Here is an 18,109-nt window from a genome sequence, read left to right on the forward strand (position 1 = left end):
TGAGATGAGACATGAACAAAAAGCATCACAAGGGACCACAAGTAGTACAGTCAGTAAATGTATGAGCTTTTAACGCTTCTTCAGCAACCAGTATGCTTGCCTTACATACAGCATGACATCTACAAACTTCAGCAACAGCATAGCCTGGACCTAAGTGCTAATGGAGCTCCCCCATCAGATTTGCTAATACTTTGTTTTGGAGACTTTTGAGAGAGAGAAATCGAGCACTGATGCACAGAGCGCTCACGCCCTTGTTGGGAGCTCCAACTCCACTGTGGCAAAGCACACTGAACACAAACCACAAACCAGTCTGATGTTGGACACCGATACATCCTTAACCGCTCTGACGCCTGCTAGGAGGTATCAACAGGGGTGTACCTCCTAGAAAGCTGAAAAGATTAGACTTCGACCCACATAATGAAGGTACTTTCTGACAGTCCCTCTAATTTTACTGCTAATGTTCTAAACTTAAGATCACGGGTATGGGTCATATGCACAACATGCATATGAACAAGCGTTTTCACCAGACCACTTCTCGTGGAAGCCATTTTCACTGTACTTCCAGTAACATCCTGCATCATGTCTGCTGATGCCAAGACAGGAAGGGAGATAGATAGCACACTGTCACCAATGCTGGCAAACAGTTCTCCTGTTCTAATGTCTTCTCCTGAAAACCTCACAATATTTTATGGCTATACTATTTATTTTGACTTCGGCTTCCCAATCACTACAAGAGCATTTGAATTCCTTGAGAGTTCGGCCAGCTGAAATTTAACTCTTGCCCATATTTAAGCATTTTTGTTGCAAAAACAGATAAAGAATATTCATGCTCATTTAATGGCCGGTTTTAGTGAGTTTCTTTTGACAATACCATCTCTCTGAAAAACCTGGCTTTGGAAACATCACCAAAAACTCCAAATCAGATGCGTGTTTTCAGTAACCATTGTACTACATTTTCAGAAACATTTTCCAGTTAGTAAAAAAAAAAAAATACCTGATGAAAGCAGATTTATGTAACATTGCCAATCTTTATAACACTCCTAATCCCAATATTTTAAATGTATTTTACTTAATTTTTTATCCGACAACATGTAAACAGTTAAGACTATCCTGTTGAATAAAATGAGAGCTTTCCTCTACGAAATCTTTTCAGTTACATGCCAACAAGTGGCCATTCAACAATTCACAATAATGGAATTACAATACTTGAGAAATTGGTGGAGATTATTTGATTCTTTTCGATCACACAACACTTTTCCTTTCACCTTGTTTGGACTACTTTCCATTCCCATACACATGTGCAAGTGCATAGCACACATGCAGCCCTACTATTAAAACAGATCTGTAATACACATACAAAATGAACATCTTTAAGGTTCAAATATTCTTTCAAGGAAGCAACCTTTTTCAGGACTTTGTGGCTTGTATCACTCTCATTTGCAGTGTTCATGAACATTGTCTTTTAAATAAAAAAGGGGAAAAAGAATGAAGTCTACTATGGTAAAAACACGTTTGCAATTTGACAAAAACACTCAAAATATTCATCAGCAATAAAGTAACTGTCTTTCAAAGCAGAAAGCTCTGGTTCTTATTGTACATCTGTACAAGCCAAGGCATGCCACCCTAAAGAGAAACAGTGCATCTGGAAATATTACTCATAATACACTGAGGGCAGATTTTAAGTTCCCTTCATTCCAATAATACAAGGCATTAAAAAACAATACTTACAATAACTATAAGGAGGGAGTGATTTGCAAGAGTTTTGAAAAAACAGATCTTGCATGTCCTCTATCAGTGCTAAGACTCTCAAACAGACCCTCACTGGCAAAAAAAACTCAAAACCTTCTGATACTTACCTCCCCCCCACTCACTCAAAAAGTAGATAGCAAATGGAAAATTACATTAACTTCAAAATACGAAAAATCACTGTCAGACTGCCCCAACACACACACACTACCTGCCAAAGGCGAGAACATTTCCCACAGGCCTTGCCAGCCCAGCTTAGTGCATTAAGAGCATCTATTATTGTTAAAACTTGAAAAGAAAAGCTTCCTTGTCTAGATGTGATGGAAGAGAGCACAGAAAAGGCAGTTACTGGCTATGGCAAGGCTGTAAATGCTAGTTCATGCTTTCTATTGGTATACAAAGGTCAGAACTCTTTTCACATCTAAACTGGGGCACATAAAACCAATACATCCATTTAAACATGAATTTCCTGTGCCAGACCTGTTAAAAGAAAAGATTATTTTTTGGTGCATTTAAAGAGCTGAGTATTTATGATTTTCAGTACCTATTGAGTTTTACAATCCTTACCTCTGAAGCAGTAGCTGCAATATTAACACTGCTTGACTGCCCGTTCATTAGATCCATACTGCCCACACCATTAGTCCTCGTCCCTACATTTACAGCAGAAGCATCATCTCCAAGGCAACTGAATGATCATTCCTACAAGAACAAGAAGTCGATCAGAAGACAGTTTGTTCAAGTGTTTTAAACGAGATTCACCATTGGAAAAAAAAATAAAAATAAAGAACTCTCAGAATGTTTGGACCTCATTGTGCTGTAGCCTCAGATGCATATTCCACAATTACCTGCTTAATGTGTAAGGAACAAGTGAAGGTTCCATGGCAATCAGCTTCTCACTGCTAGTATAGGCCTTCCTATTCTTTGCTATACAATATGTACCAGGTATCAACATGTAAACATATGCATTAACCCCAACAAAGCTTGGCCTGCAGCACAGTTCATGTATGATTCTTTTCCTTTGATAACAAGCTTTATAAAAGTATACTACAGATGTTAACTCTACTATACTGCTTCTCTAAGAAGTTATCCAATAATTCCTTATCTTAAAAACCTATTCATCAGCTTTAATCGAAAATTATCACAATAATAATATCATAATTTAAGAATACAAGTAGAATTTGCCTTTTTGTCCACAAGCTACCCAACCTATCGACTGGAAAAAAAAAAAAAAAACAAAACGTGCATGCACACAGGAAAATCCCACACACTAACTTTTGATGCATCCTTGCAAGGATACTTTTAGTTTTCATTTCTCCAGAGAAAAGGCCGTGAAGAAATGCAAGTCTGTGGCATACACTACACAAAAAGAGTAAGACTACACAATATATAAGTGTAACAGACAGAATAAAAATTGGCTTGGGCTTAAATTTCATGAGATGCTAGTGCCCTCTAGTGTGCGAAAGATTACACATCAATTTTCATAGGTGTATGTTCATAATGAGTGACTGCTCCTGAATTTATTTATGAAATTCACTTTGGGTTTGTAGTTTGACTCCAGGACTATTACACAGGCTTCAAATAAATGGCAAAGTTAAGTGATGGGTAGCTAAGCAATATGGTATGACAAAAAAAAAAGTATTACTGCATCACATATTTAAGACCTCTACATCACGAAACAAATAAAATCATCTGAAAATCTCTGTCTCCAAGTGCGACAAAACAGCTGTATCAGACAAACAAGCCTGGAAGGCAAGAAGCTGCAATATTTAAATAATAAAATAAAAGCAGTAACTTTAAAATGTCATTGTAAGAATGCAATACGCAAAGGAGGTCAACTGAAACAGAGAACCAATTGTGAATTCCAGCCAACCACTACAGCTGCTAGGTATTTTTGGGTAGCAGTAGTCCTTGTCTGACCTACACTGTGCTACACTTCCACAACTCAGAACAGCCACATGCACATGCTAGGGTCTTGGGTTTTGTTTAAGAAACTTGGATGTTGCTGATCTCCATCACAACACAGAAAACACTACACACCGCTCTAACGTTATACTCCCAGCCCATATGCTATATATAAGATTATGTTACCTCCATTAAAAATACCAGCTAAATTCTAGGTGCAGTCCATAAGAAAGGGAAAAAAAAACTCCTCTTTGGCTTGCAATCTGTTTTTGTCACCGTCTTCCTTTCCTATCCGACTTACCTCACATGGCATAGTTCTCACTCCCCCATGCCCCCATGCTTCTTTCCCATACCCTTTTCATTTAACAGAACAGAAAAGCTAAGAAATGGTTTCTAACACGTCATAATTTTCTCGACAGCAAAGGACAGAGATATGAGTTCTCCAAAATCACTTTCAGGCTCTCCACATGTCCAAAACAGTACTGTTATCCCAACTTAATCTTATTCTCTATTGAAAAACTAACCTTCAACTCATGTTTTTAATCACTCATTATAAGGAAAATTGACAGTTTGCACGTCATCATACTACACAGCCTATAAATGTATCATACAAACCCAATCTTAAACAAAGGGCTACACCCTTGTCTCACAGATGCTTCTGCTGTTCCCTTTCCCTGGGGGTAAAAAAGAACTGGGGAGAAGTGTTCCTAACCAAGAAAAAGCAAAAGCGAACTTTTCATGGAATCACAGAACCGTGGAATGGCCTGGGTTGGAAGGGACCTTGAAGCCCACCCAGTTCCACCTCTCCTGCCACAGGCAGGGACCCCTCCCACCAGCCCAGGCTGCCCCCAGCCCCATCCAGCCTGGCCTCGGGCACTGCCAGGGATGGGGCAGCCACAGCTCCTCTGGGCAGCCTGGGCCAGGGCCTCATCACCCTCACAGTGAAGAATTTCCTCCTTACATCTAATCTAAACCTACCCACTTATAGTTTAAAGCCATTCCCCCTAGTCCTATCCCTGGGCTCCCTGACAGAGTCCTTCCCCAGGTTCCCTGCAGCCCCCTCCAGGCCGCTGGGAGGTCTCCCTGGAGCTTCTCTTCTCCAGGCTGAATAACTCCAGCTCCCTCAGCCTGTCTCAGCCAGAACAAAACAAATTTTGTTTGTTCTGTGAATGGAGTTGGAGCACGCTACCTGCTTTTGTTATGACACAGCATAACTGGTACTTTTAAAGAAACTGCATATTATAGAAGGCTACAGAAGAAGCTATACAAGGGTTGGCAGAGCAGCTTGAGACAAGGAAGAGAACTAATTCCTTCAGCAGCAGCAGGGCTGAAGCCCAGTTTCCTGATGATCAATCTCACACAACGCACACAGGCTCAGACCGGCCCTCACAGCCTTTCTCCCCCATCCATTTCCTAATGCAGCATTCTCAGGCGACACCTCCCGCTTCCTGTCGGTACCCTAAGCTGTTAAGAGTTTTGTTTGTGCCTGCACACCCACCCTGAGCACCAGATGGACAAGCACTTAGCACAGCACCGCCTGCATCCACCTACCAGCAGGGCAAACACAACAGGGAAGCATGGAAACGAGGGAGCCTTTCCAGTGGACAGCCAGAGGATACAGCAGCGGTGCACACTGATCTGTTCTGCTTTTCTATGCAGTTACTGCTTACGTTGAAGTCTGTAGGAACTGTGTCTCCTAATCGAGCATGGTTGAAGTCAAACACCGTAACGACAAGTGCCACCAGGGAGGCATGCAGAGAGCAACCATATGCACTTTAGGAAGATTTCTCTTCCCTCTTCAGTCGCCCCAGCTACCCCAAGCTAGGTCGGACAGTGGATTATGTTTCCCTCTCCGCCTCAAGCTCCTCCATCTGCAGGGGATGCAGGAACAGAAAACATACCTCATGCCCAGACGGAGCACTCAGCTCCAGCAGCCAGCTTGCCTTCCTCCTGCTGTCCTGCGCTGAGCCAGGCTCAGCGAGTCACAGCCAGCACTGGATTCAGTGGCCCATCTTGTCTCCTGCTACTCAAACTCCTCTTGTGGTTTGTGTAATAATACGTTGAAGCTCAGATTTCGAGACTCCCGCAAGAGTGCTAGAACCATGAGGTGCGTAAGTATATAAAAAAAATTTAAATAAGAAAATCACTTAGAAACCCCTGCTTTAAAAAGAGACTGGAGTAACAAAAATAAAACATTTGCCAATCAGGCTCTATCATCAAAAGGTGTCCGTGCAATCTTGATTTTGTGTCCATTGCTACCTTATGACATTACCTTTGAATACATTTACAAATACCTCTTCCCACTCTGTGAGTACATAGCAGAGGGGCAGAATTAGCTCTAAGCTACTAGAAACCAGCATTTACCAACTGCAAAGTTCCAGAACTCACAACATTAGCAAAGCGTGCTTAGAAAAGCTATACTGAATCTGAGAGCACCCTGCTCTTTCCATAACGATAAAGAGCTGTGACAACAGTTTTGGTCAGTATCTCATTCAAGGCAAATAAAAATCCTAGCAGTGGAATAATCAAGTATTTTGGTTGGCATGCACCCTTCTGCTCACCACCACAATAAGCAATGAACAGCGCTAGCAGAAAGTGATCGACACCGGTGTGAAACAAACAACTGCTGCCAGGCTGCAGCAGTGGGTGTCACTGGTGTCAGAGTGTGCCCAGTATATCCGATTAGAAAAACTGAATTACATTAAATTAAACTTTCAGTTTCTCCTCTTCAGTTTAAATGCCTTTCTGAACACAAAGGCATTCATTAACGTGGAACTGAAAGTTTTATAGGCAGCATGAAATATGAGACATGCTTTTAAGCCAGTTTCAAAGCTGGGCTGTTGGATGCCCTAGGCAGGACCTTCCTACCTCTTCACGCCATGTATGCCATATAGTAAAAAGCAACCCAAAAATACTGAAAAAAGTTTTGTTCTTTGCATATGACAAAAATGTCCAGACTAAGCAGGCAGAGCTTTCAGTTTTCCTTCACCCAAGGCAGTATTTGGGGACCATTCCGTTACAGGAAGATGCCCAACAGGACACCTGAGCTCAAATCCTTTCCAGTGCAGAATCCACGGATATTCTTGTCTCAGCATTGGTCAAATTCTAACAGTACTTTGCATAGTATGCTTTGCAAAACAAACTGTGCCAACAGCATTTTAAAATATGACCCTAAAATTACATTAATGCCTGCTAAGGTCAACATCCAGAACCGTGAAGAGCCTTTAGGAAGCATAGCCAGTGTGATTTAGTGAACAGCTCGAGAGTTATGATGACCAACTTCCTCTTTGCTATTATTCATAATATCTGTACAAAATGTCATTTGTTTTGTTCACTAATCCCAATGAAAGAAAGAAGTGCCTGCATGGATTACGATCAACTAAGAGTGCAAAGCCACTACCAAGGACTTGGTACCAGAGAACTATAAGACCAAAAGACCTGTTCAAGATGCAATCAAGCTCCTGAGCTCATGGAACCTCACTGGTATTTTGATAAAAACTACAGAAAAAAAAGCTAGGAACAGAAAACAAGGAACAGAAACATATTGGGCTTTGCAGTTTTCTATTTCCCATACACATATCACAGCCTAACTAGATTTAGCTATTCCATACCATGCCCTCAAGACGCTTCAATGAAATCTTGCAGCCACTGACTGAATTCCAATTCTGGATCTGAGCCTTTAGATTCTTAGCAAGAATTGTATTTTTTTTTTCCAGCATTGCTTGACACTTTGTAAATTAACAGTAATTTTAACCACTGCGCACAAGACAGAAGCGTTCATCTCCTGTGTGCCAAGTCGCATCCTTCTGTCTGGAATCACTTTGTGGAACCACTTCAGCAGCTTGGATGCCTCACCACCCTTCTGATTAGAACTTGATAAATACAGAGAGCGCCAATTAGTTAACTTTTTACCATACGTAGGTACAAGCAATTACGCCTTCTGCACACAAATTTCCACCTTACATGAACACCTAGATGTGCTTGTGGTTTTAGGTGTTGAGTTCCTGAGTGCTCCCCCAACTCCCGTGCAGCAATTTGAAATAAAACTCTTTGCTAGGTCACAAACAGCCCAACCAACAGAAATCCAACACTAAAAGCATGCAACAGTTAACATACTGCTATTTTAATGCCAATACTTTTGCCTTGATCTTTATGAAGTATGCATTTGTGAAATACCTTTTAGTCTTTCCTTTGTTGAGAGTAACACAGATCACAGTTCCCATCAGATCACCGTACAGAAGCTGTCACTCACTGGGGTTGCACAGGACCAGGAAGCGATGCAGAGAATCCAGCTGCCCCAACCCGCAGCATGAACGCCTTGCATGCCCAGTGCACCTCTTGCTGGTCCGTACCAAGCCGGCAGCTGCAAGTTCCCGACGCTGTGCTGTACGGTGGTGCTGCGTGACCCCGACTGCACACAAGCTGCTGCACACCCAAGTTCGCTCTGCTTGGAAGTGGTTCAAGTCAGCCTTGGGGCACGCAGGCACCGGGGAGGGTTGCGTAAGGAAGACAAAGTACACTGGCACACAGGCATGACGGTCACCATCGTATACCAGAACTCGCACCACCTGCCATCGGGGTGAGGGCTGAACATGCTGTTCTTCCCTGCAGTTTGGTGCACATGCACCTCAGTATGCCTAGAAGGCCTGCATACGTAACGGCCATGTTGGCACAGGAACATATTACCTAACAGTAAAGAAACCCCACTTATTTGCTGTATGTTGTCTGCTCCACAACAGGAAAGATTCTGGAAGCGGCACGAGACCGAATGGCAGTAACAAGACATTAAAGGTACTGCAGAGGGGAAAAATCCAAGGCAGTCTGAGCGACCCACCAAGCTTTTAACTCCCTTGACTTCAAGAGAAATGCATGACCTCCTCTTGCCCCAGAAGCCACTGCTCATTATTACTTCCCGTTAGACCTCTCAAAGTCCACAGGAGCTACATAAACACAGGTAAAGCTGGAAATATGCCTGAAGACAGCAAGAAAACTTATCGTCTTCCTGGGTGACTGCTAAAAGGCAAACGCAGAGATAACTGTTTCAAAACAAAACACACACCCTACACCTAAACAAGAATGCCACGCACAAAAGCCCCACAACTAAGCAGAAAGGCAGCATGGAATAGGGGAGAGGACAAAGAATGCACATCCAACACTGAAAGAAGATTTTCTCAAGTTAAACTGAATTGCACCTTCCAAAGTATATTCTTCAGTATCTTCTTCAGTATCATGCTGAAAGCACTAAAACCAGAAAAGCAAGGTTTCTGCAGAGTACGAATAGGGATACTATGTGCATAGTGTTGAACAAAATGAAAGTCCCTTAAACACACTTTTTAACTCAGTGTTCAGCAAGCATGACGGTATTAAGAGGTAATAAAAGATAGCAAAATGATAAAAATACAAACTTTCACAGCAGAAATGAAATAAAAGCTCAAGCAACTCAATGTAACTCCATGCTCCTGGAAGAAATTTATCACTGAAAAGCTAAAATCCCAGAGCTAAAACTTCCCATACTAACAAGTCTCCAGTCAGATGTATGAATCTTGACAAAGCACTTGATAAGCTGCCACAACTAGTGAGGACTGAGATAAAAGCCTCCAGTAGAAGACATGCAAGTAGATAACAAAATGACAAAATCAGAGATACAGGAGCATAATTTCAAACATAATATCAGACTAGGAAGAGATTACTAACAGTTATTCAATATGCAACACCAGTACAAATACTGGGAGAATGATCTAACTGAGAAATAGAGGAAAGCGACATAATACAGGAAGAATAAAGCATCCGGTAGACAGGACAATGAAAAAAGTTCAATCATTTAAGAATCATTTGGGATGATACCTGTAAAATTTGTACGAGTCTCAGCACATCATTTGGAAATGACTAATGCTTGCATTAGTTGCAGACAAATACTAAAGCCGATGCATTTCATAAGAGAATGACTGCTCTATTCCATGCAGTTCCGGTCATTCAGTTTTTAAAAGACTTGAACCTGAATACGTGCAGGGAAGGGCTTCCAGGTTGATGGAAGACTCCATTATAGAAGGGGAAACAAGGAGACCTCATCTTGCTTATGCTAACAAACTGAAAGCTGCAGGAGGATACACTTGCTATGTGTAAATAACAGGAGGACAAACCAAAGGAGTGTGAATAAAATGCAAAGTTATGCTTAAAATCAGAATACTGCAATCAGGTTCTTAACAGTTTCTGGAAAACAGTATTAAAATAAACAAAGCAAAAAAAACATAGCTGATACTAGACTCGTTCCTGAAAGAAATTGTGTTACACAGTGCCTGTGAGAGCAGAGCAGCTCACCCAGTAACGCACAGCCCTTCCTTCACTGGTTCACATGGTCCTGCTGCAGACCCAAAGCACCTCTTTCCTCCTCCTCATACATCTCAGCTGCTTGGATGTGTCACACATCCACTCCTTCCCTAAGCAGCTGGTGCACAACAGGCAGGGGAGTATCAGCTGTTTAAGCTCTAACAGATGAAATCAAAATCTACAGAACAGCCATAAGCAGAAGAACAAATCTTTTTATTAGGTTTTACAATGAAGTTTTATGTACAAAATGATGCTTTGTTCAAACATGGTCCTTAATTTAGGTTCCTTTCTCTCACAAGAAGTGAGGTTCTCGTTCCTTTTTAAGCATACACTACCTATATAAACCATTTTCACCATCACTGTGTGCTTACATTCTGGACAACAAAGTTACAGTGCTGTTTTTGTGCATCTCATACTTCTGAGCTCTTGAAAAAAGTAAGATAAAAAGACAGAGATAACATTAAGATAATAGACAGTAAGGCTCTGTCTCAATCATATCTTACTCAATTTCCAGCTGTCAAGATGACTTCTTTGCAGTGCTCAGTGCTTGCCTCTTCCACTCTCAAGAGCTGGTACATCCCATAGCTTCAATTTCCTCAGATGAGATAAAGAAAGCCTCACAGATCCAGGAGAATCTCTTTCTCCAGGACACAAACTGCTCAGTTACCCAGTTCTAGTACAAAAAAACTACCAGCTCTATCTGTAATCAACTTGCAACAAAGTTCAGCTGAAAGTTTTTTAAGAAGAACTGCACACGGAGAGGAGATGCTTACTGTTCTGACCTCCGCCGCTCAAAAACTAGCCATACCCAGTGGAGACAACTGACTGGTAGCCGAGAGTTAACTGGTAGATAGCACGGCACAAGGCAGCGCATTTGTGCACTAGCATCGGTACACAGCTGCGAGCAGCAGCAGAGCCTGGCCTCCCCACAGTGCAGGCATGAATTGAACAGAAGAGCCACTGCAAGCGACAAATGGAGTAAGCCAAAAATGTGAACATGTGTTTAGCATGCTATTTGAGTTCAGCCTGGGGTTGTAAGAGGTCTGCTTTCGTTTGACAAAAAGCTCTGTCCAGTGGAGTTTGGGACTTGTAAGACAAAACACATGTTCACTAAGTAAATAACTTTACTGCGTAAGAACTTAACAAGTTTCTGTTCAAAAATTACTTACACATTATCCGGTTCCCACAGGTTGCTTTTTTTGCTTCAGAGATCACTAGCAGCCTCTACTCCAGCTTGTAGCTCTTTAGGAAGGACACTGCACAGAGAAATTTCTTATTCCTTTGCTATTATTTTACAGCTGCTGTTAGAACTGACTGAACATCTTAAGTTACGATGCGTGGTTTGCTTTTCCTCACATACGCCCAGAGGATAAGCATTAGGGAACCAAATGGTGTAAGTACAGAAAGTACACCGAGTATATTAAGGTTTCTCCCTCTTCCATCTCCCCCTCCAAAATTCAAGCCTGGTGATAGTTTAGCCTGTTTAAGAAACATTTCTTCAAATGTTTGAAGAAATCCAGGCTTGTTCATTCAGGAACCAGAAGACAATTCCCAAACACACAAGGCAGGAGAAATCATATCCTGCAGACATTTTTGGAAGATAGCAGCTACTGACATTTGTTTCCATGAACAAGAGGTACAAAGAGGGCAACTAAAATAAATAGAATGATTTAAACTAGAGCCAGACAGTCTAATTACACAGTTCTACAAGATGACAACCTTGCCACGACTCGCTTTTCCAAGACTCCCACCGCATGGCCTTGTAGCAATCCATTTTGTTTGCAAACAAAAGGAATAGCAAAAGATTGATGTCGTGCTGATCAACTGGTGTTCAGTTTGCAAAATATTTTTGTTATGGGTTAGATATACAGGCATGGCATCAGTGCAACCAAAGGAAGAATGCATCCATGGACACCGTGCTCTGAACAGAGAAATCGTTCTTAAACATGCACCAGCAGTGCCCTCAATGCCACCAGTACAAATTTCAGGATCCACAACAGCCTGACCTTTTCAGAAGTATCCAGATGCACGCTTCTGTTTTGTTTCTGGACTTTACAAACACCACCCCACAGGGAAGAATTATTGTAGACTGTGCATCAGCAACAATACCACAACATAACCCCTGAAAGTTCTCTAGAAGTTGCCTTTTTTATGCTTCTGTTTAAGTTTTTTGCCTTTAAAAAAAAGTTTTAAGTAAGACAACAGCGAAAATTCCAGCAGAAAAGAAATGTGAAAATGATAATCTACAAACAGACCCCCATGGGTAGCATACTTTGTCTCAGAAGAGAACTAAAGTACTTCACAGAACAGTTTGGAAAATGATTTCAGTACAATTTTCTTTGCAGGAGCGTGCAGGCAAGTTCTGAAAACCAGATGATGACAGCCAACAGGAGCTCTTCGTCACTGTCAGAAGGCCACAGGAGCTGTCACCAGCAGCCAGGACAACTCACACGCCAAAAGCACACAGAAGTCAACGATGAAAACTGAAACTGAGGACCTAGACACTGAATACTGCGTAAAACTGAACATCACGCATGCACGTAAAGAAAACCCGAATATCCATGCAACTCCCTGAGTCACCTTCTGTAGACGTTAGGCGGTGCAGTCAGAATTGTGACCAGCCAAACCAGAAGCAGCGCGATGCAGCCATCCTAGGGAGAGCTTTTTAGCAACTAGAGATGACGCAGGACCAACTGCTGCTGAGTAACAGCCGCCAAATCCACAGAGCTCAAGACCTGGCGCGCACACACCTGCCTCAACTGCACGCTTCCTTTGTGCAACTGGACAAAAAGGCAGAGAGATTTCACATTTATGGGAAAGATGACAAAACCCCTCCCACTGAACACCCACCGCTGGCATCGATGAGGAAGAAAACATTACTGAGAATATTTTACCTTTTCCTTTCCCCCGTCAAGCCGTGACATGCTATGTCAGCCTGTTTTAAAATCCAGCTTTCAGAGAGGTGAGAGCAATCCTCATCACTAGCACTTGTGATGTCAGCATTTCAACTATTTTCCCTTTAATTTTCCACTTTTACCATCTTGCATCTATATGAAAATTTGTACAGTTGCTACAGAAATGGTGCTAATGGAAAAAACCTACCAGCTTATCAATTACCTGTACTTGGTGTGATGGATATGAGGTGGAAATACAACAGGCTTTTGGGGAACGGAGCTGGATTTACTGTCTGTGCCAGTGAATTCTGCCTGTGCCATCATCCTGTGTTTGTTCGTGGAAGCATGTCAAGCTCGGTTTGTCCAACTTGTACAAGCAAAAAACAGAGCAGTTGTTTACCCATCCAAGCAGCCAGATCTTTTGCACATTTCTCACTCTCTTCGGAAGAGCCTCAGTAAGTAAGACAACTGACAAGCAACGTGTTCAGACTCAACCACCACCAGCTGAATGCTAAATACTTTTATTCACCCAAGACCAGTCAGTAACTGCTGACTACCAAAGCACCTGCCTAAAAAATAAAACATGACAGAGAAACAGCAAATCCAAGATAATGCCCACGTGTACGCGGGATTTCAGCAAACCAAACACATGTTACTGTCTGGTAGTGGGGACCAAGCATGCCTTCACTTCCATTGCAATCATTTAGAGGAGACATTTTCATGAAGGAGGACAATATATTGTTATAAGACATTATCAGACTTCTTTCCTTGTTAGCAAAACAGAAACAGTAGGCTGCAGGGAAATCTTGTCTCTCTACATAGTCAAAGCAGACAAACTTACTTGAAAGCGTGAAGTTCTGGTAAAACCATCTCATTGCTTGTGCACTGACAATAATTGAAGCACCAGAAAAAATAAAAGCAATTTCAGGTAAATGGATAGTATAAATGAGAGCCCTGCTGGAGCTATTTCTAAGCCATCTACCTACATTATTGATGAAAGTATTTGTTCTAGAGAAACAATGACATAATAAATACCTACATAGTTTGTAGAACTTGTGTAATTGATGAAGAATACAACATTTTCCAGGAGACATCAAAAAGACATCAAGACGTAACACAAGCACTAATTTGAAGAGCATAGCTGGCAAAGCATGGGATCTAACTAAGCAAAACCATTTGTATACCTCTCATAGCAGGAAAGGCAAGCCTCACATTCTTGATTAAAAAACAAGGGGAAAAAAAGAAACTGCAGGAGAAAGATAAAATGATGGAGTTCTTCACAGCGTGTGACAACTCTAAACTAATGAGGGACCAAGGAAATCAAATATTTTCTCCAAGTACTTCCTAAGGAGGTATAGGGATGTTATTTTGTTTCAGCCATGCTTCAAATAAGGAATGCAAAAATCATTAGCTGCTAAAGGAGCATACACCCTTCTGCTCGACAATGGATTTAGTGGCAGTAAGACGAACGTAAGAGGAAAGCAGAACCAAAACCCGGACACACTTTACTGGTGTTACAGAAGTTAAGGCACCAGATGCACACACACACAAAGCTGATCGGCCTGCATGGCTTCCCAGGCATGGAAAAATTGTAGGCCCTTGAGCTAAGGGATAGACAAGCATCTTCTTCCAGATGACACACAACATGGGAATTCCTACAATTTTTACATGCCTCTAAGTACATGACAACTGATGACAGAGTATCAGCATTCGTTGGATTTATTTTTTTCAGCATTTCAGAGTCAACTTCCAGCTCGTTTACCCCACACGAGAGCAGCATTCCCATATGCCTTCAATACAGTCCATCAAGAAGGATTTTTAAGATTATTATTCCTGCACTACAAGCTCAGTAAGTTCACAAGTGACACCCTGTCCAAATTCTACTTGGAAGTTTGAAATATTCAGTAGATGATTGGATAATTACTACTCAAACATATCCTTCAGGTTAAGATGTGCAGCTGTCTCCATTTCTGCCAGATCAATGGATGCAGGCATTAAAAATTGATTCAGTTACAGAGATGTGCAAGCTGAAAACTTGGATCCAGGAGTAATGACAGTAGGGACTGTAGACAATATAATTTTGGTACAGGTTTGGAGGAGAATGGTGTTTTGAATGCAAACACCCTGTTTTACAGCAGGTATCACTTCATTCTTAAGGAAATCTTGCTGTTCAACTAAGACCACAATTACATTCATCTTTATGTTAATCTTTCTAACTGATAAAAAGTAAACCTTGAATGCTACATTTCATGGAAGTTCACACCCTGGGGTGGCAGGGTATCACAAATAAGAAAACAAACACCATTCTTATGTGACCATTCAGTGATATTAACTGTATCTTTAAAAGGTTTACACTGACACCCTCAAAAAACAAAAACAACAAAAAAAACATTAGAAACTGCTACTTCAATTGCTACTGAAAACTGGAATCTCTGATCTTGGCACACTGATCAGTAAATGTTTTGCTTTTCTTCCTAGGATCCTCAAAACCAGCACAGTGCTAAAACAAAGGAGTGGTGCGGACCTCGGGGAAATCACAGCTGGATGAAAGCAGAGATCCTCGCATCCTAAAACGTTTACCAGGTAAACTTGTCTATTCTCTAGTAACTTCTTGCAGGACACCTGTAAGAGGTCTGTCCTACATTTTGCACAGCTTGGTCAAAACAACTATTTTTGATATCGCACAAGATTCACTTGGAATATGAAGAAAACCACAGAAAATGCCACACCTTTGAGACCAGGTTTCATACCGTGATGCTGCAACACTTGAAGGTATCAGTACCATGAAAGATTCAACTGACCTACCCATGCAGATCTGAAATTTTAGAAAAATCCAAGCTACAAGTAATTTGGTGAGAAAAATGAAAAGCCTAAATATCAGATACGTTTTTCTACTGCTCAAAAGAATACTTCAAGACAGCACTGAAATACCCCAATTTATTAAAGCCAAGATCATTCATTTTAGGGAACCACTATCTGCAGTCTCTTCTGTTCAGGTGAATTATCAACTTATTTTTCTTTATACAAACTAACATTTCATTCTACCATTTTGTACAACCAGCAAGGAAGTTGCCTCTTCCCTGTTAAGAGAACAGCTGACCAAGGCAGTACCTCAGCTGCAGTCTGAAAATACCCCATTCCTGTAATCGGTTTCAGACTGAGCTTGCCAAGCCAGGAAGGTTCATTTTCATCACAAATGTTATGGAAACATAAACCAGAGGCAACCACCTCAAAGGCACTGCTAGTATCTTCCCAAAGAAGAACTCAGCAAGCAGCTAGCCACAATAAGGTCAGGGTGTTTTTCGCCGGTGGCATACTCTGGCAACAGCTTTACCACTTAAAAGCTAAGAGATGCAAGAAGTCACACCACCTCCGAGACGACGGGGGAAAAGCAGCCTCATGAGAAGAGCACAAACACAGCTACCAGTTTAAACACGGTGTCCATATAACGATTTACAAGACAGCTTTCTGACCCAAGACTCGCTTTTTCCAGCAAAGCGGAGCAGGGTTCCCCAGCAGAGCTGCGCGGGGCTGATAACCGCTGTCAGTGTGAGAGGCTCGCAGGCAGCAGGGCTGCCCTCCCACCTACTGCTCCATCACCAGGCACGGGGCCAACTCCGCAGCAGCTCACTCGGGGACCCAGCAGCATGCTGAAGTCAGCCCCATCCCAAAAAGAGGAACGTAACTTGTGAGTAGCGTCTCCAACGAAGGAAAGGCTCCTCTGCCTCTTCCAGATGTATTTACTGATTTTTGAGGATCGTTACTAGAAAATGTTGGCCTTCTTTGCATTAGCAGAGATGCCAGTTATGAGTTCCAAAACACTGCAGTTTTCTTCCTGTAAGCAAAGCACTTCAATCAATATTAGGAGATTCATAAGTAGAGAAAGCCACAAAGAACTACTGAGCAGTTGGCCTAATGATAAAATCCCAGCACCACACCCTAGTGCCCCAGGGAGAAGAGATGTCCAATTCCATTAGCGACGTGGAAGCTAACAGGGAAAGAAGACACCAGAGAAAGAGAGAGACTGGCAAGAAAACTTCAGCTGCCGAAGCCCATCGCTTCTCCTCATCATCAGTCCCTCCTCACCCCTACAAGTACCACCACGAAGACATCTGTGAGGTTCAGTGCCAGCCCAGAAATCTGTCACCCAGCAGCCAGACGGACTCCAACACACCCCAAATCAGCAAAGGAAGTCTTCTTTCCTGTTCCCCAGAGAGATATCCCTCCTGGAGGGTAACTTCATTGCTGCCCAATCCTGGTTCTGCACTTAAGACTATCACTGCATGAGAAGAACACATACAGCCATGGATACTTCAAATAAATCATTTAAATACTTTAAGAAAATCATTTAAAAACTAGCTTTTTTTTCCCCCAGAAAAGGTACAGCTGAAATAAGTACTTCAAGCCTTCAGCTTTTCTACAATATGCTTTTGTTTACAAACCAGGGATTTAATGAGAGTTAAATAAGGGTGCAACAGCTCAGCAAGAGCTTTTCATATTAGATGCTTGCACTGTTTTTATCAAACAAGCTTCTGTTTTTAGCTATATCACTCAACATTGGCCAAGCAGATTTTATGTTCATCCATCTAACTTAGCATAAGGAATCTCTCTGAATTATTACATCGCTACTACGTAAAGTCTGTATTAAATGACTTTTCTATCACAACAGATTTCACATTTTCCTAAGTTATCCTTTATAGAAGTTTAGTCCCAGCAACACACTTTCAGTTAAGGCTTTTATCATCTAATTAATTATGAAATCGAGATCAAAAATTACTCCTCATCCAAACGGTCATCCCCAAATCACGAACGCATACACCTTTGTTACTGCAAGCCTGCACTCGATGAAGAGCTCACACCTACTTTAAAAGTCACAGTGTGGACGTGCAAGAAGCACCCCCTGCGAGCACACAGCACGGCCTCCACACCCACAGGCTCTGCAGGCTTGTCCCTAAGCTCCCCAGCTCCCCAGGGAAGGCTCTCCGCTTCACTGACAAACCCCAACATTTTTGGTGAGTGTCCCTGGGTGTCTGGCACGATGCCATCCTACGTTCTTTACAGGTGTGTGCGCATTGTTTGCGCACGGGTAGTCCTTTCTCATCTCCTAGTCCTACAGCATTTGTTACCAAAAAGAGATTATTATTTGTTAATTATTATTATTATTATTATTTGTTAATTATTATTATAATTATTATTTGTTAATAAGAGACACCCAGAAATTGTTCAAAACCAGCAAACTG

The 18,109-nt window shown here is 41.8% G+C and overlaps 1 protein-coding gene across 4 annotated transcripts in view; it reads right to left on the reverse strand.

Annotated features, from left to right (window-relative positions):
- The window catches only part of RALGPS2 (Ral GEF with PH domain and SH3 binding motif 2), a 117,454-nt gene that overhangs the window by 90,492 nt on the left and 8,853 nt on the right, over positions 1–18,109 (reverse strand). For all 4 annotated transcript variants that reach the window (XM_035537734.2, XM_035537737.2, XM_035537735.2 and 1 more), the window contains exon 2: positions 2,314–2,445. In XM_035537734.2, coding sequence (XP_035393627.1) covers positions 2,314–2,370 — 57 coding nt within the window. In that variant the 5' untranslated portion in view covers positions 2,371–2,445. The remainder of the gene's footprint in view (positions 1–2,313; positions 2,446–18,109) is intronic.

Source organism: Cygnus atratus, chromosome 8 (assembly GCF_013377495.2).
Source record: "Cygnus atratus isolate AKBS03 ecotype Queensland, Australia chromosome 8, CAtr_DNAZoo_HiC_assembly, whole genome shotgun sequence".
In the NCBI taxonomy this organism is placed as follows: Eukaryota; Metazoa; Chordata; class Aves; order Anseriformes; family Anatidae; genus Cygnus; species Cygnus atratus.